We start from the raw sequence: 26956 nt of genomic DNA, 5'->3' as shown, positions 1-26956 counted from the left end.
TTATTGCATTCTCAATTGCTAAGCAGCAGAAGGTCATGCAGCACTTTTGCCTGGCAGTTATGGTACAATTAACAAGTAAAAATATATTTATGAATATGTAAATGTAGATTTGTGTCTGTCTCTGTCCATTTCTCTTTTATATACAGTTGAAAGATTATAAATCATTTCCTACAAAGCTGTGATTACCAGTCATGGTTACAGACTATAGCTTTTACCTCCTCCTAGAGTCAACACTCTTACCCTCCCTGTCTCTCTGTGCACATATATACATACATATCTCTGCACCTATCAGTGCATCTTAAGAGGGAAAAAAAGGAACCCACAGAACAAAACCAGAAGCACTAGGCAGCAACAAACAAGCAATGAAACACCATGGGAGAAATTCAGTAGGACAGGGGGATGGACTATCCCAGGGTACGAACTCTCCTGCACTTCAAAAGGAGCTAAATATGGAAGGCAGCAGTAGCCATAGTCCCTGGAGGGGTAAAATTTGAGCATACAGAGTTCATATAGCATTAGAATCAATTTTAAGTCTGTGTAGTCTTGCTGAAGCTGGTCATAGGTTTCACCTGCCAGCTTCCTATTCCCAGTTACTAGCCTAGTGTTTGGACAAGCTCCTTATGTGTCACCATAGAGATGTGACTGATACGAGCTGTTAGATCCCAGACTCACAGTTGCTTCCATGGCTTAGAGGTGCATGGATGGTGAGGAAAAGCAAGGCAGGGGAAAGTAATGAAAAAACTTAAATGAGCAGAGCTCTGAATTTTCCTTGGTTCAGGGCAGCTGATTTGTGGGACATCTGATGCTATGGGCTGCCAGTATCCTGAGCAGGTGCACTACACAGACAAATCCTTCTCCCACTCCTTCTCTTGGCCCTACTGTCATTTCAGCAAGGTATAAAATGTGATGTCTGTGTTCCCTTAAGCACCTTCTGCTGTATTTCATCCCGATGCAGTTACAGCCTGTAGAAAAGAATTACATTTTAAAATACAATTCCAGAGATGAGGGACAACACAGTATCTAAACACCTTAAGAAAATAACATTATGAAAATGCCTATAATTCTATTTGTCCATACCCTAAGAAGACCAAAGCAGGAGTTGAGGAGATCTGCAGTTTCAAAAAGAAGTGACCCATAAAAAGTATATACCAACAAGCAACTCCATATAGGGTGACCCCAATCCCTTTAATACAAGCAGCAACAGAACTTTATGCCTGGAATATTTATTTGGCTGTAGCAAGTGACCACACAGAGCTGTATCTGACAGTCAGCTGTGGAACTTACGTGGACTTCAGTGCCTGCTGTGATGTCTCACAAGAGGACAACGATGAATGACTCAGGCCACCTGCTTGCTGAACTGGCTGACCTGTGTAACCTGAGGTGAAAAATAGCTGCTTTCCAAGAGCAGTGGAGAGGGTTTACAAAGGTCTTTTCTCCTGCCAGCCTCTCAAGGAGTGGTAGAAGGATGTGAGTTTGAACAGGCATGCCTGTGAAATACATCTTCATATATATATGTGAATGCAAGAAAAAGATCAAAAGTTCTTAATTTTAATAGAGCCAGATTCCTCCTTTATAAAGCTATGAAGCTGACCACCATTAAGATTTTCATTTCTGCAGAAGCATATTTTTTTGTTTTCAAGGACAAAAGTAGGCAGTCAGCCATTTCAGTACTCACATAAATTAGTGGAGACTTTGATGTCAGACCTCCCTCAGTGTTCCTCCACTGTTATGGAGGTGGGAAGCAATGCTTTGAAAGAAGAGGACTCTCCTCCCGAATCTGAGTCATTCTAGAGGCAGAACAAGGGTCAGCAAGAGAGTCTCTAGTGTTTAGAGTACAGAGCTGGGAGAAACAAATCCGAGCACATATTGCTGCTCTCCAGGTCAATCCTGTTTTTTATACAGAGATTGTCTACAGTGCACAGCATTAGTACAAACCTCCATTAGTTTATGCATCTGGAAAGCCTCAAAAGAACAGAAAATTACGAAGTTTTGTGATCCACGAAGAGCTTGGAGTAGCAATTGTTGAAGCTGTGAAAGCCACTCCAACTCAGGATTAGCTTTTTAATTCTTCCTGGAAAAACAGATCTAGTTTAACGTATGTAGATTACTTCAGAATGGGATTAGCATGTTTCAATATTCTGTTTTAATAATACGTGCTGTCAGCACCTTAAGGAAGGATTAAATCTGTCTCACAGAAATGACAGATGTCCTTTTGTTTTTTCACACACTTTTTTGATTCCTAGGCTGCTCCCAAATGGTCTATTAAATATATTTAAATGAAAAAAAAAAAAAAAAAAAAAAAAAAAAAGGCAAAGCAAAAAACTGAGAAATATGCATTATTGCTACAGTCCAAACAAGATTGTTTTTTCTCATTAGTGAACTCCGAACTTTTGTACCTTGTACAGAAATAATCTTCACATCGTTGAACTACAAAGGACCACTTTCGGTAGGTTAGTATGTTTACTAACATAGTTTGGAGGGTAGTGATTACCTATCCTCTCTCTTTTGAACCATAAATAATGATTTTGACCTTGACTTGATAGACTTGCTATTTGGATTTTCAACCAGCTTATTTGTAGATATATAAGACAGCAAGTCGGCTGGGGTCCTACTTTCCCATACCTGTCAGATATAAAGCACTCTATCTTAGAAGGCTGTCAGTGACTTTTACCCTGAATAATTTCCTTTGCTTTTCTTTTCCCTTTTTCTTTTCCTTTCCTTGCCTTCCCTTTTTACTTCTCTCTTTTTCTTTTTTCCTTATTATTATTATTATTATTATTATTTACTTTTTCCCTACAGCCTAATGGCATTTGAAATTCACAGAAATATTTATGGGCCGAGCCAGAGGAAAAAATTCCTTCCTAAGCAGAATTCAGTTTCCTGAAGGATTTAATCTTGTTTCAGATAAATTTACTCTGAAACCTTTCACTGTCTTTCAGCATGTAGGACTGGACACTGAAAAACAACTCACTCACAGTAGGGAGCCCAAGAGAATTGCTTTTCTTGCATCAGATCCTAAGAACTGAAGCAAGACCCACAGAGCAGAAGGGCATTGCTTTGTTTGTATGAATCCTTATTACAGTCTACACAGTTCTACCTGATAAGGGACAATGAGGAGCTGTCAGGTTTGAGATCTCTTCTCTAGCAGAAGTGCTCCAAGCTCAGAGTGCAAAGTGAGGTGTAAATAGAATTATTGTGTACATCCGAAGAAAACATCTTGTTATTAAGTTTTATGATTTATATAAAGTCTCATATATATATAGATACTGTTTTGGAATCTATGCAGCTTTAAGCACTAAAGCAGACCTACTGAAACTGGGGACAGAATACTTAGAATATGAAAGGTTGTGGGCTCTTTTACTCTGTCAAATCACATATAATTTCTCATAGACACAACATACAGTGTCTTTATATGACCTTTCCTGCAAGCAAAGGGTACTAGCAAAGGCCCAGTGTTTCCCCTGTGCTCTCTGTGAGTACCATCAGTCCTGCTGAAACTTAACACCACTGCTACTGGGTTGGGTGGCTTTCAAGAACAAACCTAGTTGGGCTCAGAAACTTCATCAAGAGGATAGAGGGTATAGAAGTCAAAATCATATCTTGAGAAGGAACCACACAGCTGAACTGGCCTTTCTGTGATGGAAGATCGTGCCTGAGGGGTGAGGCACAGCCTGTGGAGAAGCCACTTGAGTCTCAGGGAGAGGATGCTTTAGCGAAGAAGCTAGACATTTCCCTCCCTGTTGTTCCAAATCAATACAATTTAAGATACACAGACACTGTAGTCAGACTTGTAAAACAGAGCTTGAGTATCTAATGTGGGGCCAGGCTAAGAAATTAGAAAGCTGATACATTTCCAAGCACCATAAAACTCTGAGACAAATCCTGTAGTTTTTACCTGAAGACTTATTTCTCTTTTTTTCAAATATGCTTTTGATTTCTGCCATGAGCAACCATGTGTGCCTTGTTCAGCACTTCTTTACCTTTTGTAAGTATCAAAAGTATCAAAATATGGTTTTATAGCGGATTTTTGGATATTTAATTTTGAAGATTATCTCCCCCTTTTCTTAAACATTAACATAATGATTGCCCAATGAAACCAAGAGAAGAATTTGGAAGTCTGATTGGTTGTTTAATAACCATTTCTAGCTATTTACAGACATATTTGCCTTATGACTTCTAATTTCTATTATATTCCTTCTGTGAATTTATTTGATTCAATAGTTAAATTAGATGATGTGAATTCCACTTCACTTTTGTATCTGGCAACAGACTGTGATCACAAGGCCATGATTTCATCAGAGGAATCAAGCAGAAGTGGAAGGAATGTTGGGTGTGAGAGGGAGGAAAAAGCATTTGTTGAAACATGGATACCTTCTGGGAAACCTATTTGAGCAATTATAGCTCTTGCACTGTGACAGTGAAGGGATGTGAAAATAAACACCAGCCAGGTTCTTCTCTCACTATAAATATTTTCTTTTCTCTCTCTTTTTTTTTTTCCCCACTAAATTTTCCTTCCTTAGATAACTGTGTAGGACTGCTTGTGTGCTTAGATCATGCAAGGTCTTGGTACAGTTACTTGGTGAGCAAAGGTATTGTTGAACTTTCAGGTAATTACTGAAAGTCTCTCCACATAATTAACAACAGTAAAGATTGGTGCTTTTTTGGATGCTGGAAATTGATGGAGAGTAGAAGAAGAATACACGTAATTTTTTATATAAAATAATCTGGTGATAATGCCTGGCTCATGCTCCCACCTCTCACTCTTTGATGTTCAAACTATGTATCACATGTGAGAAGAATGACTGACAGCGCTGAAATGATGTTTGGTGTCTGATGAGCTCACCAGGGATCATCATGCACGTATTTGAAATTCTAATCTGAGCCCCTTAGCTTCTAACTTTTTGATTCACCTGTTTGTTTGCCTGCAGCGCTGTGATGTTAAAACTGCCCAACTTCAATCTCTAGGAGACAGAGTCCTTCCCATGCACTACAAGCCTCTCTGCAACCAGTGTCTGTGGGCATACTTGACCCCACTTCTGACTGACTGCCATCCTCCTCCAGGATCTGTCTCACAAGGTCATTATCCTTTCCCCATGTTCCCTTATATCCCACACATACCCACCATGAGAAGGCAGCGGAAGAGGAGTTTGTTTTTCCCTTATCAGACCAAGTAACAGCTGAGCAGAACGCAGGACAGCTGCTCTTCCTGGTAGCCCTTGGGAATCTCTTTCTTCATCATTTACTGCAGACAGACAGGACAGTGCTGAACAGATGGAGCAAATCCTGGGCTTGGACAAGACTTCTTGTCCTTGCCACAGGGCCTCCAACAGACATTGTTGTGGAAGGGAACAGCTCCAAGAAGGAACTGAGCATGCCAGTGCTGCCAAATAGAAACTGTTCTGAACTCGGATCCTTACACAGCAAGGATGCTCCTGACATCTCCATGACTTCTATCCAAAGAATGGCTCATCCAGATGTAGGTGGACATATGGCCCACCTGAGAACTGCGGCATTCCCCATTGGTTGCCAGCTGGGTGGTGAGTCCACCGTGACTCCAGATAGCAGATCTTTAAATAAATCGAAACTTGAAACGCAACCTTTGTGGCCCAGTGCATAACACTAGGGTTCAAACTCTGCCTTAAATCTTATATGGGCACATCCATGTGATTTTCCCAGCTATCTTTAAAAGGAATAAATGATTCTTGGTGGTCTGTAGATTAAAATAAGTTCTAGATTTGGTTGTTATTTCAGTAGCTCTGACTATGTACGTAAACAGAATAAGAGAAGACTCCATTTAGTACTCATCATTTTATTCTTTGTTTAGTTTTTAGTGTTTGAATAATGGCTTTTGTGACAGATGCAATGTGTCACGTTTACAGGTTTTTAGAGGGGAATAATGCCTCATGACCTTACACTTCTCAAGAGTCCCTCAACCACTGAACTGTGATGCTGTATACTGCAAATAATCATTTTAGCTGGCACTGGGTAATCCCAGAGGTACATTTTGTATTAGGTTCAATTTTCAGTGATTTATTTATAATTTCTGCTAAACCACAGTTAAAGTTACCCAGCATTTGGCTGACAGATCAGCAACAGGTAGCCCTTGCCAACGACACAGTTTGTGTGAAGGCTGATATAACTAGGAGTCTGAGAATACAGACAGGTGAAAATGTTGCACGTGGGAACCAATGCCCATCATCCATCTGAAAGCTGGCTTCCAGTGCACAGTGCTGCTGCCCCTCCAGCCTTCTTTGTTGAGCCATTGCTGCTCAGGGCCCAAAGTAAATCATCACCTCTGTCATCAGAGCCAGGCCTGAAAAAGGAGAAACTGGCAAAAATATCCTTTCAGCAAAAAAGAAAGGTTGCTTAAAAACAAGTCCACGTGCTTTTGCTGTTGCCACAAATTGCACATTGGTACCAGAACTATTTGGGCCCCAGGAGATATTCCTCATTATCTCTCAGCTCCATCCATCCTGGTTAGTTGTGTCCTGGAATTGTCGGCCTGGGATCGTTGGCCTCATCTCCTTCTTGGAGCCCTCCACAGCAGAAGCATCCCAGTCCTGCAGCACTGCAGCAGGAGTGTCCTAGGAGTTGCACTCCTCGCAGTGGCAGGAGAGGATGTAGCGGTATGTGGCAGTGAGCCGCATGCCACCTGAGCAACGCAGCCGCATGGCCTTCAGCTTAGAGGTCTGGGGTCGGCAGCAGTGGCAGGTGGAGCGGAAAGGCTGCTTTAGGACAGTGCTGAAGGACACCATTGGCTCCGAGCGTGATGTCTGGCTGCAACGTCCTTCACAGCGAGCCAGCAGCACCATCTGCAAAGGAAGAGAGATGGGTTAGGAATGTCCTTCCAGTCTGGTTGACCTGTCGTCACCAAACATATCTCCCCACCTTGGTGGTTTCATCCATCCTGTACAGTACATTTTGAGAGAAATGAAGAGATAAGGAGGGTGTAGAAAAATTGAGTCTTTCCTATGGTCACAGACACCATTACTAGTAACAAATATGGGGCCTGGTTCTCTGACAGCTGATCTTGGGCTCAAAACATTTGCAGCCAGACCTGTTTTCCAGGCACAGTGACTGCAAGCTGGCCTCAGGTTTATGGCAGCCAAGCCCTTAAATCATCAGCCAGCCTAGTGCTTTGGTTGGGTATTTTCCAGCGTTTTGAGTTTATGTACTAGTGATCAGCAGAACTGGTCCTCAGGGTCAGTAAATCTCTCAATTGCTTAGAAATACAAACATATAAATTAGAAGTATAAAGAAGCTTAGTTTATTGCTTCTAAAGAATTATGTTTCTGGCACTGTCTTCTGCAAAGATCACCTCAAATGTATGTTTGCAATTGTATGCATAAATGTATTATCTCAGCAGTTGTATTTGTGTAAAATGCATTGCATAACACAAGGCAGTGAAAACACAGACAAACATGAACTGCTTGCAAAGTATGGGGGTTCCCTAGTGAGATCTTCTGAGAGCCAAATAGGCTCTATGGTTCTACTCCAGGATGCATCAGCTGAGCTATGACCAGAATAGGTCATCTTGCACAGTGAGAGGTGCTAACGAACAAAATCCCATTGGAAGTTCACTGCTTCTGTTCCCAAAAATCCCTTGTTGATAAGTGGAGATGGCTGCAGTCTCCCAAGCTCCACATAAAACACGGAAAGGACCTTTTAAAGCTGAGATGATCATGTGGTTGGAAACAGATATTGCCACCTTATTTAGCTAAGTTTAGTACAATTTTTTGAAGCAAATTCTTACACTTTCATGGGGAATTAAATGTTATTCAGATTAGCTAATTCCGATTAACCAATACAGACTTTAAACCAACTTTTCTTATCATACAAGCAAGGGCAAAATGTGATGGAGGTGACAATGTATGCACCAAAAAAGTTTTAAGTTTATCCTACAACCAAAGAAGAAAATTATCATATTTTGACCATATTGTACACATCTCATGACTTTTCCAGACAATTCAAAAGGACAACTATAGACGTGATGGCAAATATTAACATTAACAAACATTAACAAGCATTAAATACTTCTAATACTCTTTCACTGCACACTCTAAACTGGACACAAATCATACAAGCAGGTATATCAAATTTTTAATTATCAGAAGAACTCTTCTTTAGTTAGAGTCATGTAGAAAGGTGAAAGGAAGAGAGAATATTCCTGGTATCAAGTACTGAAAGCACTAATTGCGTCCTTGGGAAAAGCACTGGTTTTCAGTAATGAACATACTTTGTACAGTACTTACAAATGTCTCTTCCAAGAGTACTTGCATGATAAAGCATTACTTCAAAATGCGTTAACATGTTAACAACTACACCTCCAGTCAACAGAAGGAAGGTGTCTTCATGAGCTGATGATCTGGGCTTGGAACCAAGCATCTTCCACCTCAGTTTTCTTGTCATTTCTTCAATAGATTTGCCATCTTTCATAATTCCTAGCATGAATTTATTGTCCCCTTCCTTTGACCATAGAATCAGTTGAGTCAGAAGAGACCTTTAAAGGTCATCTAGTCCAACTCCCCCGTGCTTCCTATTCATAAACCAATTCACTTGTTCACTAGTAGTAATATGGTGGGAAGGAAGTTTCTGTGTACTGTTGAGCCACACACCAGCTTTAGATATAATGTAAGGATAGCTCCTTACTACCAATGTGTCCAGCATATAAGAGGGAAAAGTTACCATAGCGTTAGCACCCAGATGAAAATCCACTTTTGTCCCTCAGAAGACAAAACTCCCTTCCCACAGCAACAGGCAAGCAGCTGGGGAATAGTGACATGGCTGACTAATTCCTTTCCCAGAAAGGAAAGATGGAAGTGTGGGACATGTAAAACAAGTAGTTTCCTTCCCTGTTTTTTGACAGTTCTCACTAAGTCCCCCACTTTGACCAGTACATCAGATTGTGAGCTCTGTCAGACCTCCCAAACATTTGGCTGCTGTGGAGTCTGAGGAGGAATCCAACCGCTGTCACTTAGAAGGGAGTTATAAAGACAATGTAGAACAACTGTCTTCAGGAGTGGCAATAGGGGATATAATATAGCCACCAGCTGCCTTCTGGGAGCTTCAGAGGACTTTCAGAGTCCCCTCCAACCAACACTTCTATGATTCTGTGATTTCAGCCCACATGACAGCATATGTTGCTCTACGATGGAGATGACTTCTGACAGTTGATGCTTCTGGAGCTGGAGCAATTAGTCAATTCCGGCACATTTCTCCTTAGGATTTTTTATGCCACACAGCTGTTCTCCTGTATTTGCAGGTACTTCCAGAAACACCAGAAAAATAAATAAATAATAACTGCTCCCAAGGACTACAGAAGACTTGTAGAAGTACAATTATAGGGTAGAATCTCTGTATCAAGCTTTCTAGTGCAAAGACGATCAACATTTCTTCATTATGCAACCACATTTCTAATTGCTTAGCAACCTTTGTCTTTAAAAACACATTTCATTCTGTAGAGATTATAATTTTAACCTAAAATGTTGCTGGCTCCCTAGTTTTTCAGAAGAATATGGTTAGTTTTAAGGCTGTGTAGAATAGAATTGTGGACCTCTAAAATAATCTGAGATCATCTAATCCAACCGTCCACCTACCACCAATATTGTCCGCTAAACCATATCCCTCAGTGCCACATCCACATGTTTTTTGAACACCTTAAGACACAGTGACTCCACCTCCTCCATGGGCAGTCTGTGCCAGCAAAGTTACACAGAGTTGGACTTATATTTTATTTTTGGATTATTGTGCACATTTTTCAAAATGGAACTACATCATGCATCTCAAGTCAAGCCTGCAGGAGAATTTGATTTGAATTTTCCATTTTCATGGCTTTCTAAACTTCTGAACAAATCTGAAGCCCTCAGCACAATTTAACCCTCTCCTCACAAATCTCAAAGAGCACCAGCAGATTTTGGCAGGTGTGCAAATGAGCTGGAAATAGCATGTACTTTAAAAGCTTTGCTTTGCCATTTAATCAATAGCACCAGCTGTTTATTGCACTATATACCATAGCACAATAGAGATTATCGCCTAAATAATTAGTAATGATATGATGGCATGGCACAGTAATACAGTAAGTGTATATATAGTAAAAATGTGTGGGTATTTTATAACCTGATATCTGTGCCTCCTGGCTCCCCTGCTCACCCATGCATAGTAGCCCGTTCATGTCACCTCATGATGCTATTCACAGAAGTATAAAGCAGTGCAAGGCAAGAGCAGTGGGGGTTCTATGTGCTTGTTTGAGCAGCTACAAAAGTATGGGTTTTTTTCTACTTCAAGTCAGTAATGTCATAGCCATCTGATGGCTACAGAACAACCGTGTTCTGGAAATTTAGAACTTACTAACTGGTTTGTTACTATTGGTATTAGTAGTCCTGTTTTCCTCACTCTTCAACAGTGTGCTAGGGCTTGAGCGGGTGTGCTGAATGCACAAGCAAAGACTTGAGTACAGCATTCATGGTCTGGTTGCAAGCAGGAATGACTACAATCGTCATGAGCCACATCCTGAGCAAATGTATTCCAAAATTTGCTATATTTTTCTATACCTGATATTTGGTCTCTCTGGCCCAGATTCTTTACTGCTAGGCTATCAGTGACAGCATGACTCTGGCACATCTGGAAGAAGCACTTGTGACAGCTGATACCATAATTTATGAGTATCTGATTGTGATAGCAAGTCAACAGAGAAATGGCCTCAAGTTGCACCAGGGTAAGTTTAGGTTGGATATCATCAAAAACTTCTTTACAGAAAGGGTTGTCAAGCACTGGAATAGGCTCCCCAGGGAGGTGGTTGAGTCACCATCCCTGGATGTGTTTAAAAACTGTTTGGATGTGGTGCTCAGGGACATGATTTAGCAGAGGGTTGTTAGTTAGGGTAGTACGGTAAGGTTGTGATAGGACTTCATGATTTTTAAGATCTTTTCCAACCTGAGAATTCTGTGATTCTGTGATTCAATCCAACACATCAAAGGCCAGTGACAGAAGTCAGATAAAATCCAATACAGTCAGAAAAGTCACTGCCTCATGAGTTGACACACATATTTCCTTGAATTCAAAGGAAAACACAGCTTTTCAGGAGCACATTACCTTCTTTCATCCCTCCTTTGTTTTGTCTATACATTCTGTAACTATAATGGGGTTACATTTCCAAAACCTTTGTAAATCTATTTTCAACATCTGATTGACATCACAAGCAAGAGGGATTTTAATGGTTAAATTATACCTGGGAGAATTTTCCAAATGTTGCAAGACTACTTTCCATGTGGGTACAATTGGCAGCTTCTCCACAGAAAAATACAGTAAACGTAATCCTTGTCTAACCAAGATGGTCAACAAAATTAATACATTTTGCAATTTCTGAAGTAATTTTTAACTTCTGTAATTCTATGCTGCACTAAAGAAAATGCACAGACTGAAAAATAATTTAAAAAAAAAAAAAAAAAAAAAAAAAAAAAAAAAAGAATGGCTTGGTGGAACCAATGCATCACTCCAGAAAAGGGCAAAATCTCTGACAGAAATTCAGTCCTTGCTCCAAAATGGAAACACAGTGGAAACAAGATGTACTGCAATTCCCATAGCTACTCCAGCAGAACCTTCCTTTTTTTGACTTGTTTATGTTTTATCAGAGTATGTACAGGAGCAGACATCACATCTAATTTTCATTAGCAAGTCTAATATTGATCTGTGTTTATATGCTAGATCCAGAACAGAAGCCATCTGTCTAGCAGAATGATTCATATCCCTGAGACTTTAACGAAGAAAGAGCTTAACTTAACAGAGAGGTTTTCTAGGAACACTCAGAATTACCCTGCTTTGTAGGGAAACTGCTTTCATTTTCCACTCCATGAGAAACTCATACATCTTGCAATATTCTTAAATTATTGTTCTGGAAACCATTGTGGAATTTGGGAAGGCAAAAGATGTGATAATATTTTCAAACATGATTTCCTTTAAAGGCCTAATTTAAAAAATGTCACAGACATTTTTTGCAGTTAGTTACAAATATTTATGTCAGCAGCTTTTTTATCAAAGTTCTGTTTTAAAATAATATGTTTGTCATTAGATTGCTTTCTTTGTTCACATTTCCATCATTCCCAGTCTTACGTGACTAATTGCTTTTCTCTCCCCAATAGGAACAATAAGAAAATGAGTTGTTTGTGAGATTCTTATTTCCTTTCCTTCTTCCCTTTCTTCCTTCCTTTCTCTCCTTCCCTTCCTTCCTGCCTCTCATTCTTTCTTCAGAAAACCAACATTCCATGTGATGCCTGTAGTAGCAAGGCTTCTAACATAAACCTGGAGGGCAGCAGTGATGATGATGGAGGAAGGAAAGCAACAACAGAGTGAAAGGGTCTTGTTCAGGTTTACAGGAGCATGGGCATCCAAGCCATTGTGCAAAAGAACAACAGAATCCTGGAAAGGCACAATTGCAACTCTTGGTCACATGAACTCAGGCTTCACATCATACTCTGATCCTAAAAGTCTCCACTGTGAGACACGGATGAGGCACCAAAGCCCAAGACTTCTGTAGTAAGCAATACCCTTAGCATGTAAAAAACAAACAAACAAAGCAACAGAGTGAGGCAGGTGGCTCTGGGGATTCAGAAGCATGTGAATCTGTGAGGTTGGGAGTGGAAAGGCATCACAAAAGGCTGGTTACTACAGTGGCTGCTGGAGAGCTGGCAGTGATGTAGGACCAAGCAGAGGCAAAGACATATTGCGGAAATTCAAAGCAGACAGGGAATGGAGGCAGGTGGGTGTCAGCCCACAAGAGGAGGCTGGGACATGTGAGCTTTTGGCCCTGGTCTGGAGAAGCTCCATCCTTCTTGCTCCAGGGATGAACAGCCAGAGGTCAGGTTAGGACCCATTGTCCTCATCCTCTTGTTTGAGGCAGTGAGCTGGGGTAGTTACACTTCTAGTAATGCTGGATGCAAACAACCTCTTCTGAATAACAAGTAATATATGCTTTTCTTCTTTGAATTCGAGAGCAGTAGGACAAAAACCTCTGATCTCATGTTGCTGTGGATCAGAAGTCAATATTTACACAGCATGTCAGGCAGCGCTGTTATGAGACCAATGTTAGGGAGACCCAAGCTTGGCTGTCCCACTTGCCCATTTTGGAGGCTGTCAGCTTCCCCAGCAAGCAGAGGGTGAGCAAGACCTGCAGATGAATCATATAGCCATAGAGTCACAGATTGGATTGGAGGGACCTCAAAGTTCACCCAGCCACAACCTCCTGCTGTGGGCTGGGCTGTCACCCACCAACTGGACCAGGCTGCACTCAACCCATCCAACCTAGCCTTGAGTGACTCCAGAATGGTGTCCAGCCTCCACCACAGCCTCTCCCTGCGGCCCTTGAGCATTAAGCTGGGATGATTTTCAGGTGGTTTATTCTGTGCTTTATTTTAGACTTTCTGGACCGCTGCTGCTAATGGTATTGCCTCATCCCCATGCTGAACCTGAGAAGCAAATAGTTCTCTTTGAGTACAAAGACATTCAGGTGGCAAAAGAGGCAGCCAGCATGGCTCCTCTTCACTCATAAATGCTCCCAGGTTTACTGTGGATGGGTTTTGCTTCTATTCCACAGCCAGCCTTTCTTCCCTAAAATCCCTACCAACTGTTCTGTTACATGTCCAGCTGGTAGAAGTGCTGGCATGGGCTGCTGCTCCTCTTTATTAATTCAGGGAACAGGGTGTGTGAGACAAATCCCTTTCTGAGGAACAGTAGGATGGCCAACGTGGAGACCACACATCTGCATATATACTGGCTTAGCTGTTTGAAGCAAATGATGACAAGATAAATGGGACCAGCAAAGATTTTTGCATTGTTTCTCCCAATTCTTTTTCTCTATGCAATGAAATAAATGACTGTAGGCTACATATGTGGACTACCAGACTGCTTTGACACTAGATTTTTCAGGCTTGAAATCTCAAAGGGCAAGCTTGGGTTCCCTTCTGTCAAGCCCTAAAGTAAACATCCAATTGGCATTTTGTGTTAAAACAAAAGCTTTGAAACTAAAGAGAAGATAAATCATGAGTGTTTTTCACATTCATATTTCATTACAACTTTATCACTTGACTCTTTGTCTCAGCGCTTGATCTTACAAGTTAAAAGTTTGCACACTCCAATTAAAAATTCACTTGCAGGAGGTATTAACTGGGATAGAATCACAGAATGATTTGGGTTGGAAGAGACCTCCAAGCCCACCCAGCCCCAGCCCCTGCCATGAGCAGGGCTGCCCTCCACCAGCTCAGGCTGCCCAGGGCTGCATCCAAGCTGGCCTTGAGCGCCTCTAGGGATGGGGCACCTCAGCTTTTCCAGGGTGACCTACTCTTCTGAACTTGATTGTCTCCTTGGTCTTGGCAGCTGAGACCTGAGAGCGCTCCTTTGAATCACCTCGTTTACTGCATGTTAATCTGACCATCACCAAGTACTTCTCCTTCTGAAGAAGAAAGAATTAAGAGACTTCCTCTCCAGCTGACATGTACACTCAGATACCTCTAACTTTGTGTATATTTGTGTTTGGGATGCAAGGAATTTACACAGAGGAACTCACACAAAATGACTCACTTTAATACTTCCGCGGAGGAGCAAAGCCCTTACCTTTGAGCTGCACTTGTACAGGGGGTGACTGATGGAGTCCACATAGTGATGCCTCATGCAGCGGCTGGGATCGGTGTCCATCATGAAGGAACTGTCTGGTTTGCCATCCGCGTCTCCCACCATTGCCAGGAGCGAGAGCATGGAAATCGAAGCTGCAAGTACATGGCTTCCCATTGTTGAGGAACTTCGCTGTGATAACAGCAGAGGGAGGTAGAGGATTAAAAAAACTCCAAATACTGCGAGCCAGTTCCTCTCCAGGAAAGTGAAAAGTCTGGTTTAAGTCTCTTAGCTGTCATTCTTCCTCTGGAGTTAGTTTGCTGAGATTGTAATCCATCAGAGAATCTCTCATGTAGCTGTAATAAAAACACCATAAATCACAATTCTGACCAAAAAACAGCTCTGAAGAAAAACAGGTATAAATAATAATAAGGCTTGAACAATTTTTGCTTGCCAAAACACACTCTCTGAGAGAGTATCATTCCCACAGTAGGTATGGCACGTGGCATTAGGAAGGAGATGTGTTACTTTAAGTATTGCTCTGTCATTTTTTTACCATGGAGAACCTTTTAACTTTTCATATTACAAGTGCTTCAGCACCCATCTTGTTCACTCAGCAGTGTCCCTAATGGGTTTCCCTCAAAACAGGTGATGGATAACACATCAGAGTTTGCTGCAAATGGGAAGGACTGTGTATTCACTCAAAGTGCCAAAAAGCACGTTTAGAGGCAGAGCCAGGCTGCCTCCTGCCTTACAAAAGGGAATTTTCTAGGCAGCAATTGGAGAGTAGGGAGACAGGCAGGGCTTCTGTAGGAAAAAGGGACACAACTGGCCCCTGCCTGGGCATAAGCAGTGCAGTCCTTGTTAATTAAAGAACAGGATCTGGAAAACGCATAGTATTCAATAATACCCAAGTGCATCCCAGCTGTCAAGTGGGGAAAAGATAGATCTGCAGGTGGAGTCACACAGATTGCCATTCAGTCATCTCAGTTTGTGGCATGTTGGAGACCAGGAGGGATCCCTCAAAACCTGGCTTGAAACAACCCCGAAAAGCCTTCCAGGAGAACATCTCCCTGGCCTGCCCATGGCTGTAGTCTTAAATGGGTGATTTAGCTTTGCTTTTACAGCAGAGAGCTACAGCGTGGAAGAGCTGTGAACTATCCATCTGGAACATAACCTGCTGGAGGAAAGAGCAGCTTTCAGTAGAGCTAGAAGTGTGAGGCCTTTCTGAAGAAAGCTATGACAAAAAAGTTCACTGCTCATACAGAAATACTCCCCGAAGCTTCTTGCCTATTTTAAAGAGATGCCATGTGCACTTATTGCCTTGCACAAGCCCCATTCAAAGCAGCTTTGTACTTTGCTAACAGTACTCTAAGACGTCTGATATTCATCACTTGAACAGCCTGAAACAGCAAGGCCTCCCCACCAGAGTGCTCAGTGATTTGTGTACTGCTTTACAGCTTGCTCCAACACTTTTGCAAGAGGAGCACATAGCAGCAGTAAACACTTCCAGAGCTTGTCCAAGCTGGGAGTCGAGACTTGTTGGGCAAGGTCTCATGCTGGGAAGAAATGCATGTAATTAGGGATGATCTGTGTGTTAGACATTTATGAAAGCCTTTTTTGGGTTCACGTGCCTAAATAGAAAAGGAGAATTTATGTGACTGTATTTAACTGACAGTATATATTTTTTTTCCCTGTGCCTGATGTTTGACCTGCTGTACTTAGCCATAGAAGTCCTTTCTGTAAGCAAATGTTTTACAATGGATGTGGCACTGAAAAAATACTATGTCTTCTCAGTACAGGCAGTTTAAGCAATGCCAAACACAGGATCTCAGATACATTCGCACACACTCTCCTTCATCTCAACAAATACTTCTCCAGACATTTCAGCAAGATGAGAGGGAAACCCCTGTCATGGGAGCTGGGACAGAGCCCTCCACAGAAGCAGGGCTGTGGTTCACAGAGATATTGTCCAAGCATTAGCTAACAGGAGGAGTGATGAACTTTTTTTTTGTGTTTAACCTTTTACCTACTTTCCCATTCTTCTTTCTAAAGAGGCTGACCAAAACACTGCTTGGCAAGGTCTCTCTCCAGCATAGCTAACCAGTATTACACACCCAGCAACTCCTTCTCTGTCCAAGAAAATACACTTGATATTGGATGGACTCATCTCATTTACCGCTACGTCCAGGGATCCCCATTTCCCACTATCTCTGTCCCATTCTTTTTTCTTTTTTTTCCTGTATCTTTCTATGGTTTTGAATGATTGATTTCAGTATGATTTAATACAGTGAGAGAAATCTGGTGTCCTGGCTCAGTTTTCAAAGGCTTATCTCTCTAGTTTGCTTCAGGAAATAATTGAATGACACAGAGTCTGCCTCACAAAAACACTGTGAGAAAGTTGAAAAGAAGGAGGGGAAAATGTGAGAAAAGGAAAGCATCTGTACCTTCTTTAGGATAAGCACAGCATAAAATCTGCACAAAAAGTCTTAGCAGACTCAACAGCCTTTTAAAATTTCCCTGATACTTTCCTGGCAAAGAAATGAAGTGTAGCTTGGTAATAAAATTCCAACAAAACACAAGCAGAGGGTTATATTTGTTAGTAAAAAGAGACCACCTTTCTGTATTTTGTGACCCATCTTTCATGAAAAAGATGTGATCTGTTGTTGATGGACATACTGGCAAAATAAACGTGTTGCAACTGGAGGTGGGACTGCAGACAACACTGAGATATTTGCACCTCCAGTATCTACTGTCATACCTATGTAAGGTACACACATACATTACTCAAGTAAATATACCATATACTATTGAGCTATGTGGAAAATATATATATATCTCACAGGAATGTTTAGACATACAGAAGTCTGTGTGTATTTGGACCAGAGGTAAAACATTTTCTAGACTGGTTATAAAAGGACTAAATATTTTCACTCAGGTACATCACCTTGACAAGACATTCCCACTTCCACCTAAACCGGGCAGTGGGATTTTGTTTCAAATTAGCACTCAAGTTTTATTTTATTTAAATATATATATATATATATATTCTTTTTTGAAACACTGTCTGAAATTATAAAATCCCGCACATTACGTGCCATCAGGAATTACATCTGTCTGTCCATCCATCTGTCTCAAAGCAGAAGTACATCTCTAATCATTAATTGTTATAGATGCACTTAAAGATGATATTTTGTGTTTTATATCATTTGGAACATACCACTTTTTTTGCTCAAAATCAACAATTTCAGATCAATATTTTTATTTATTTATATATTTTTTTAATTTGAGCTGACTTTCTCTCATTTCTGATCTGAAAAACTGGGGTAAGCATTCAATCTACCCAGCTAAGAGGAAGGTGAAATGCTTCTGTTTTACAGCATCCCACAAAAAAGATGAAGTGGTGACTACATCTTTTTAGGATGAAAATTAGCTATGAAAAATATTTGGCCAGAGAATGAATGAAACTTCCAGTTCACTATGCTAAATTACAGCTGTCATTCAAAACTGCTACAAATGTTATCTAAAAACTGCAGGGAAAAATGGAAGCCATCCCAAAGCCAGATCATGCAAACATTAAATCTAAGACTGCACCACACAAGAATACTGATGCAGAGTTAAGGTTATTTTACCAACTTCATGTTATCATTACCTGTTCTTTGAATGCTTGAAATAAGCATTTTTTTAATTACGGTCTCAATGTAATTTAAATAGCAGAGGAGGTTAAGATTTTTGGTTTGTTCTAGGAACAGAATAAAAATTCCATCATCTGGAATTATTTAGTCAGCTTTGAGAGAACACAAACAGAAATTTTCTTTTGCTATGTATCTTGGAAAAAATCAAGAAACAAGGAATTCTCCAAAGGTCTATTGGATCTGCTCAGCTTTTACTCTGGAAGATAGGAAGGGAGCAACAGAAAACCTCATTTCTGGTGTACTTCCACTTAGCTGTTCCCTGCTTTTGAGCCTGTGAATTAGGCATGCACGTAGGTTCGGCTTGGCCTTCATTTGCAGAATATTTTTTGTTCTTGAGACCTCTACTTTATGATGATGATGCAGTTCAATTCACTCAATGTCTTTCATGTTCCAGAGGCTGCCAAAATCCAGTTGGACTAGCAGTGTGTATATATAACTAAGCCTGGCCTTGCGTGTTGTGCATATTTAGTAAACACAATTACTTGGAACCTGCCATGTGGTTCCCTCATTCTCAATTAGTTATGTAAACTGAAAAGCTATAAGACCACTCAGTTTCTCCAAAATCCAGCCCTAAAGAACTGTTACTAAATGTGTGTGTGTGTGTTTAGATTACTGCTGCTGTTCTGAGAAAAACGCCACAGAGATCTTTATAAGGGCAGAGTGGATTTTCTGATAAATTTGTCATACCTGGAAAAAATTAGATCAGAAGAGTAGAGATTTGGGGCATTTGCACTCTGCTTAAGATCTGAACTTGAATTGTGCTATATGGTGATCAGCAGGGCAAGGGAAGTGATTGTACATCTCTGCTCTGCTCTCATGAGATCCCACCTGGAGTACTGAGTCCAGGCCTGGGGCTTCCAACACGAGGAGTGGAGCTGTTGGAGTGGGCACAGAGGAGGACACAAAGATGCTCGGAGGGCTGGAGCACCTCTCCTGTGAAGAAAGGCTGGGCTTGGTCAGCTTAAAGAAAAGAAGGCTCCGAGAAGTCTTCATTGTGGTCTTCCAGTACATATAGTTGGCCTAGAGGAAAGCTGGGGAGGGAATATCTGTCAGGGAATGTAGTGTTAGGAAAGGGCATGATGACTTCAATTGAAAGGAAGGTACATTCAGATTAGACATTAGGCAGAAATCCTTTACCCAGAGAGTGATGAGGCCCTGGCACAGGCTGACCAGAGAAGCTGTGAGTGCCCCATCCCTGCACTCTGAGCCAGGCTGGATGAGGCTTTGGGCAGCCTGATCTAGTGGATCTGGGCCCTTCATGGTCCCTTGCAGTGGCAGAAGAGTTGGAACTGGATGTTCTTTAAGGTCCCTTCCAACCCAAGCCATTCTATGATTCTACTGTTAGGATTTGTTCTGCAGAGTTAAGCTCTCCACTGCCATGGAAAGGGCCATGAAAAGAGATGGGGATGGGAGGTAGGAATGAAAACTGGTGTGCAGCAGCCACATTACATGATCTGCTCCCAGGCCTCCTCCAGATTCCACGGCACTTTGACAGCTTCCAGGCCATGTCACCTTCCACACTTTGCCTAGGAACTGCTTGGGTAACATCACTGTGGGACAAAATCATAGTTGTCAGCATTTGAGCAATTTAATAGACCATTACATCTCGTAGTAGAGACAACCTAACATGCTCTGCCTGATCCTGCTTTCTGTCAGCTCAGAGACTTTATAAGATCCTGTGTATGCTTTAGTTCTGTTGATAAATGTGCTTTTCTTCTCATTATTTTAGTGCTGCCATTTTCTGCCAGTGAGGTAGTTGGCCTGCCATATGTGCATTCAAAATACTTTTCTATTTTGTGACCGTTGTGTTGTTAGAGAAATGTCTCCATGCAGCACTCCGATTTCTTTCCTCCACTTTGCTACAGAGGTGGCAAAGTGCCATTGGGACACAGGACTGGGAGCCAACAGGGACACTGAGGGCTGAGACTCGAACAAGCCACAGGAATGTGCATGCCCACAGCAAAAAAGAAGTTCAACTCTGTGCAATTCAAGAAGAAAAGGCCTGGGGGTTCCTGGCTACCAGCATGAGAAAGGAAGGAAGCAACAAAGAGGAAAATGGAATAAATCTTAGAATCATAGAATGGCTTATGACAGAGGGAACCTCAAAGCCCATTCAGTTGCAACTTTCCTGATATGGGCAGGGTTGCCACCTACAAGGTTAGACTGCCCACAGTCCCATTCAACCTGTGCTTGAACACCTCCAGGGATAAGCCATACATAACAGGCTCAGAAGAAGGGGCTTGGGCCTCTTGATCTGGACATCCACAGAAGGGAAGAACACATTCTGGTCTTACTGAGGGCTGCTCTGCTCCAGCCAGCCAGCTGCAGAGCACTGTCCCACAAAAATAAGATGAGAAAATGAACACTAGCTCTGGACAGCTAGAAATGTCAGACACACTACTGGAAAAATGCCTACATTTCATTTTCTGCTCTGAGGTTTTGCTAAATTGTTAGTATTTCTGAAGAAAAATACCTGTGCTGGTAAGCAGACTGAATATATATATATATATATATATATATATGAAATAGGGAAACCATGGTAATTCATAAGAAACAATGAGTCAGTAATTGCAGCACATGCAAAGGAAGAACTCATAGCTTTTGATGGAGCAAGGAGCTCTGGTGGCTGCTCTTCAGGGCCCCACAAGTGGGGGCACAGTGTGGGGACAGGGAGCATGAGATGGAACAATTCCAGCTGAACGGCACTCAAGCAAGTGAAGTTTTGCTCCCCTTTTCAAGTCTCCAAGTGTGTTTTCAGTCCTCCAGGTAGCTGAGCGGGGGGAGAGCTACCATCGCTGCTGGGCAGTTGAAATAACAACGTCTAGTGGGTGCTGTGGGCTGGCGCCCAGCCAGCAGACAGGCAGGGACAAAAATGGAGAAAGGTTTTTAATACACTTGCAAAGAATAGCTACTAGTAGACAAAAGAGCGCTTGTATTTTTATTCTTTCTTTTTGCTGTCTCTAGGAAACTTTAAATAGATTCATTAGAGGCATGCATAGGATCTGCCTCTAATGAGCCCCAGGGCAGGCAGAACTGTTTAATGGCAAGGTGATACCAGCCTTGGATTCTTTCTTCAGTCTTGTGTCTTACAGAGCAGTCTTGATCATGAGTTGGGGATGGAAACATGGAGGAATCCAGCTTTGCACTTCCTCATCCAAACAGTGCTGAATGGCATTGCCCCTCAGGTTCAGAGCAAAGCTATATTCAAAAGGCTCCCATCTCTCCCAGCAGGAAACCAGCAGGGTGAAGGCTGCTGGGCACATGCAAATATTCCCAGCTGAGCATTAGCTATAGGATCTGCTTCAGTAATTACCTCTGTGTTAGTCTTATGACCCGACATAGGGTAAAATGACTCTTGGCCAAATTACAAGTTGCTGAGAGGTCTAGGGCATTCGGGCATGTGTTCTCATACCTGTTGGAGTGTGCTACAAAACAGTGGATGTTTCTGGTTCTCTGGCTTTCATTCTACTGCTTTTCTGATTATTAGAGATTACTTTAAATGAATTTACAGTAGAGCTGTAGTTATCACTAGATGGAGGAATGAGTTTCTCATTCTTTAATGTTAAGCAAAGACATCCTTGCCACCAGAATGAGCAGTGTTCTATGCATGCTGGAGGTAGCCCATGACTGAAAGAAATGCTCCCTGCAGCAAAATCCTCTCTCTTTTTTTTTAAATAGACAGGCGAAATTCAGACTAACGTCTATGCACCTTGATTAATTACAGAACCTAAGCATTTGGCTCATGGTAGCAATTTTATGTCATCTAACAGCATTCCCCTAGGTCCTACTCTCTTTGAGCTGTGCTGCTATGACTGTAATGCGATTGTCACTGCCGTGGTATGCTTAACCTTTGCCAAACCAGAGCGGAGGCATTAACTCAGATCTTCAACTCACATGTCTTAAAGGGCAACGTAACCTGTGCTGCCTCCGCTCTGCTGAACCAACGTCTGCAGCCCCATAACAATGAGCATGAAAATGTGACAAGCATGAGCCATAACAGTGATTGATGCAGGTAAAAAAAATTAACAAAGAGAAGCTGAAGAACAGCAGTGCAGTGGAATTCCTGGGTGCGCTGTCTCCATGGCATCAGCAGCCAAATGTTGGGACGCCAGAAGAAAGGCTGGAACTGCCCATGGCAGGAGGGATCTCTGCGAAATTCACACAATGAAATTCCAACAAAGGGGACAAGATCTGCTGGTGTCTGAAAGTGGTAGTGCCACTGCTACCCGGGTAATGGTCTGAATTAGATTATGTGAAAAAAGAAGGAATATATAGACCGCCAGCTGCTCAAAGGCTTACTCCAACCTTGCTTTTATTGTTCAGCTAAGTTAGAGGTGGGGCATCAGAAGGATTCCACGCATACCACTGCTGAGAAATTTTAATATGTTCCACACTGACACATATAAAAAGGAAATAACAGCTGATCATATCCAGCAGAGATAGCAGCATCTCTTCATATGCCTGCAAAGAAGTGTGGGCAAAGAGGGGTGCTCTCGGTCAGAGGCAGACAGCTGAGCTAACCCAGCAGCAATCCAGCATTTCTCTTGCCAACAAGCTCACAAGTGGGTTGTCGAGCAAGAAGTAAGGAAAGAGCAAGAAAAAAGGTGAAGCGGGCACAGCTACTCGCCCTATCCCAAGATACCAGGGTGTGGGGAAGGGCAAGGAGTGGAGACGCTGCATGCTGAACACTGATGAAAAGAAACACATGCTTACACAACCCAAAGTGATTCAATGGAACGAGATATCACAGAGGGCAAAAGTTGAACAGGGCTCAGCAAAAGGACTCAATATGGGAGGGTTGCAGTCTGAAGGGTTTTATTTTTAAAGAGTTTTGGGAAGGGCTGTAAGCTCCCAGTACTCTGAGCGCTAGGTTGATGGGGCTAGGGAAAAATCCTTCATGGCAGCAAGTTCCTCTGTTGCTGTCTGCCCCAGGGTCTCTGTGCTCTGCTTTGATGTGGCCGCTTCCAGCCACGTTCAAGAGGTGATTACTCAAATAACAGGGCACTGTAGTACAGGCTCATGTAGCAAAACTTTTCCAAACCTCAGAGAGGCAAGTGCCTCCTGGTACTCAGCAGGATATTAGAGGCAGAGGAACTTGTTCTATTTGTAATAGTAGTTGGTAGTCGGAAATGCAATGGTAGCGTTTGGGAGAAACAGGATCTTTGTAAAATTCTACTTTCCATTAAACAGATGATCTTCCAGACTTGCTGCAAAAACATGTCTCAGTGACTTCACCCAAGCTTTGCAGCATAAGTCTTCAGCCCCATCCAAAGTCCAACAACAACCTTGGTCACTTCCTAGTGCATCTGGCAGCAGATGCATCCGAAAGGGGATAGCAGTGGCCCAAGGAAAATGGGGAATGAGTTTGACTCCATAGGGGCTCCCTGTCAAAAAAAGTCACTGTAGGCATCGGCACCAGCCTGCAAGAAGGTGATTCACCTCCCAACCACCAAGGCAAAAAATACTGCAGCACTGGCAACTCAAACAAGCAAAAGCATACATGTGCTGCCTCAGCATCTATGGCACATGAGGGGTTGTTCATTTGGGATCAATGGCAGTTGCTGAGTACAGCAATGGTTTGATGGCTACCTGGGGCACTGCTACACCTATCTCTACTCAATGTTGTCCATAGCAAGATTGTAATTTGAATAAACCGTGGTAGCCTCTAATTATATCCCTTAACTAAATGAAATTTCTTCCTGTTTTGTAAGTTGGAAACACCTTCCATTCCCTCCCCATTTGCTTTTAACTGGAAAATCTTACAGTATATTTTTATAAAACCAATATTACAAATAAGATTGCATTGCTCCAGCATGAATAATGTCAAGGTACAAGTCACATTGGTAACCTCTGATTCAATCTGGTAAGTAATTACTCACCAAACAGTTCTATTTAAGTCAAGGGAATTATTCATGTGCATAACTGCTCACAGATACGAATAAGGTCTCACAGTCTGGGCAAAACTGAGCATCATTAGCAATTCAACAGGAAAAAAAACAGAGGTCCTGAAACATATATTTTCTTTGGAGGAAGGACAAATAACCACAGCACTATGATTACTGTATCCACATTCATTGACCTGCATTAGACATACGGGTTGCTTCCAGTAGAAAACAATTTTACAGTGAGGAACTGATTTGAAATGAGTTTGTACCCACCAGTGGTTTTGAATAATCATTTCATATAATCATAGAATAACCTGAGTTGGAAAGTACCCATAAGTATCCTACGTTTGCAGAGCCCTCATCTCCCAGTGACTAGACAGGGTCACTAAACTTTAGAAACGGTAATGTTTCATAGTAAAAAAATGTTCTGTCATCTCTAAAGAACTGCAGAAACTTTAGCAAGTCACTCGTCTTGCAATCAGTCAGAGGGAGAAACAAATAGGATGTATTATGGGGACACTGTGGGAGAAATTTAAATCACCTTCAAGGGTAGGATAAGAAATCTGCTTGACAGTCCCACAGGAGTCAGTGCACACAGGATGCCTTGCAAAATCGTATCTGTCACTAGAAAATTATCACCTCAAACACATATTCAGTTTGAGTCTCTCTACTGACACTGGAACATTTAGCTAATACAGCACAAACAACTGAGACTGCTCCTCGCATGGTTTGTCTTTGTTACTCTGGTTTGTTGTTTTTTGTTGCTTGTTTTTTGTTTGTTTTTTTTGCTACTGAACCTATCGATTTGAACTTTTATACATTGAATTCTCTTACCTGAGTCTCAGCAGAGAGATGGGGCTTTCCTCCTCAGCAGGGCTCTCTCAGGGCACTATCCACTCCAAAGAACTGTACTTACACTGCTCTGCTTCTTTATCTCTTGGCTCATAACAGCAAAACTCTTCCTTTCTCCCTGAGAGGCAGAGAACAGCCATGCTCGTCCCCTGACACCGCTACACAGCAACAGGATGCCTCGGCACGCCGGGATTTCAGGGTGCCGAGAGCCTCCCCCTCCCGCAGCAGGCGGCCGGGGGTCCCGCGCAGCATCCTCCCGCCCCAGCGACCACCCGCCCGGCCACAAGCACGGCGCGTCGTGCCGACGGTCGGCTACCTACTAAATATACCCTGCAGGGCTACAGCAAAGGCAAACGCCACGGCTTCCCCCATAGGCTTCAGCCAATCAAGGATGGGTATTAAATCTAGCCTAATCCATAGCCACTGCTGTCCAGTCTGTAGAAAAGCTTCCCAGAAGTTTGGATAAATAATAACGTGCAAATTAAGGGTGCTCCCACAGAGCGTGACACACAAAGCTAGAAATAAATATTGCCTGTTGTTTTGAATTATTCTGAGTGCTCCAGCAGATGACTGGTAAGAGAAGGATGTGCATAAGTAGCAATAAAAGTAAACAGCTCAGTTTTAAAGTAGCAAGCTTGCCTGCATCCATGGCTCCCTACTGCAATGGGACAAAGCCAGGGATGGCAATAGCAACACTTGGGGCAGCACCCAGCTCGTCCATTCACTCACTCCAAGTCATACAGTGAGAGCCTGTGCAGAGATGCAAACAGGAACTCAGCACACTCTCAAAAGTAAATGTTTAAGCAAGTTGCTCAGACTGTGCCACCTCTCTGCTTGCTTACAGGCATCTTTCAGGAAGAAGACAGATCTAAAGGCAGAAGGATGAGGAGACAGGTACTAAAGCTGTGCCCAGCCTACAGTATCACATTTAAATTAAAAGTCAGCACACAGAGAATGTGTGTTTGTCTGATTAAGTGACTAAGTTCTCAGTTTAAGCCCATGAAACACTCAAAAGCTGGAGGAAACTCTAATTTGTGTGCTTACCTTCAGCAAATGCTCTGCTCCTTCCTTCCCTCCAACTCTTCAGAGAGCTAAAAAGAGGTCCTGTTGCTTCCAAATGCTTTTGTTCTGCTGTCCCTCTGTCACATGGTTTGCCTTTTATATTTGCAACACACAAAAGTTAGGGCTGTTTAAGAGAGAGGGAGAGAGAGGGAGAGAGAATGTCAAATGGAAAAGTGCCATTGCAGTCATATATCAATCAGGGCAGCGGCAGCAGCAGCTCGCTGGCAAATGGGAATTCCACAGAAATGCAAAGCTCTTGTTATCTGAGAAATCACAAAACGCCACCAGCCAAGCTCCCCTCTGCAGGGACGACTTATTATTGGCAAGCCAGGGAATAGAAGGAAACGTGGGCTTTTGTTGTTGTTGTTATTGTTTCAGATGCAAGGGCATATGTAAGACAGTGGAATAGAAGTCCTGAATAAAATTCCATTCTAAATAAATGCTCTGTGTGCAAGACAAAGCAAACCACAGTGCAGGGAGGTAATTAGAGCTAAGAAAATAACCTGAAAATAATAATTAAAAAATATTGTATGTATTTACACTTGGAAAATATCCATAGTGAAACTGCTTTTTCACTGGGTTACTCATTAATCCCCTTTATTTTTCCTGAGATTTGTTTTTTAGATTTTATGTGAACTGTGATTAAGCTCATATATCCTAAATCCAAGCTGTGCTGCTTTACTGCAATTGGTCACCTAAGTTGTCTGATGTTCTCAGGCTTCCCAATTGAGTAAGCAGGCAAGAGTTTTCTGTATCGATATTTGTGTGTAAATCTGCAATTCAAGCGCCTCAAACAATCAGCCCCCAAATTCTGACATTTCTCTCAAATAGACCCTCATATGCTCTCAGAGGCTGAGATAT

The 26956-nt window shown here is 42.1% G+C and overlaps 1 protein-coding gene across 3 annotated transcripts; it reads right to left on the bottom strand.

Moving 5' to 3' along the window:
* Positions 1–5796: 5796 nt before the first annotated feature.
* NDP (norrin cystine knot growth factor NDP) lies at positions 5797–26385 on the bottom strand. Of its 3 annotated transcripts, XM_072345665.1 has the most exons (4): positions 26078–26385; positions 25016–25151; positions 14605–14957; positions 5797–6812 (listed from the first exon to the last, which is right to left on the bottom strand). In XM_072345665.1, exons 3-4 carry the CDS (start codon positions 14776–14778, stop codon positions 6585–6587), a joined length of 402 nt encoding a protein of 133 aa, XP_072201766.1. In that variant the 5' UTR covers positions 14779–14957; positions 25016–25151; positions 26078–26385; the 3' UTR covers positions 5797–6584. The 3 variants fall into 3 exon arrangements, with proteins under 3 accessions (XP_072201766.1, XP_072201783.1, XP_072201774.1); XM_072345682.1 differs by lacking the exon at positions 25016–25151 and having other exon boundaries at positions 26078–26166; XM_072345673.1 differs by lacking the exon at positions 26078–26385 and having other exon boundaries at positions 25016–25328.
* Positions 26386–26956: the final 571 nt, after the last annotated feature.

Source organism: Excalfactoria chinensis, chromosome 1 (genome assembly GCF_039878825.1).
Source record: "Excalfactoria chinensis isolate bCotChi1 chromosome 1, bCotChi1.hap2, whole genome shotgun sequence".
Taxonomy (NCBI): domain Eukaryota; kingdom Metazoa; phylum Chordata; class Aves; order Galliformes; family Phasianidae; genus Excalfactoria; species Excalfactoria chinensis.
The sequence above is the reverse complement of the archived record's forward strand: the minus strand, read 5'-3'. Positions and strand labels throughout refer to the sequence as shown.

Coding starts and splice junctions, on each gene's coding strand:
- NDP (XM_072345665.1), bottom strand. CDS start 14,778: ATGGGAAGCCATGTACTTGCAGCTTCGATTTCCATGCTCTCGCTCCTG. Junction 6,813..14,604: donor TGTACAAGTGCAGCTCAAAG/GTAAGGGCTTTG, acceptor CTTCCTTTGCAG/ATGGTGCTGCTGGCTCGCTG.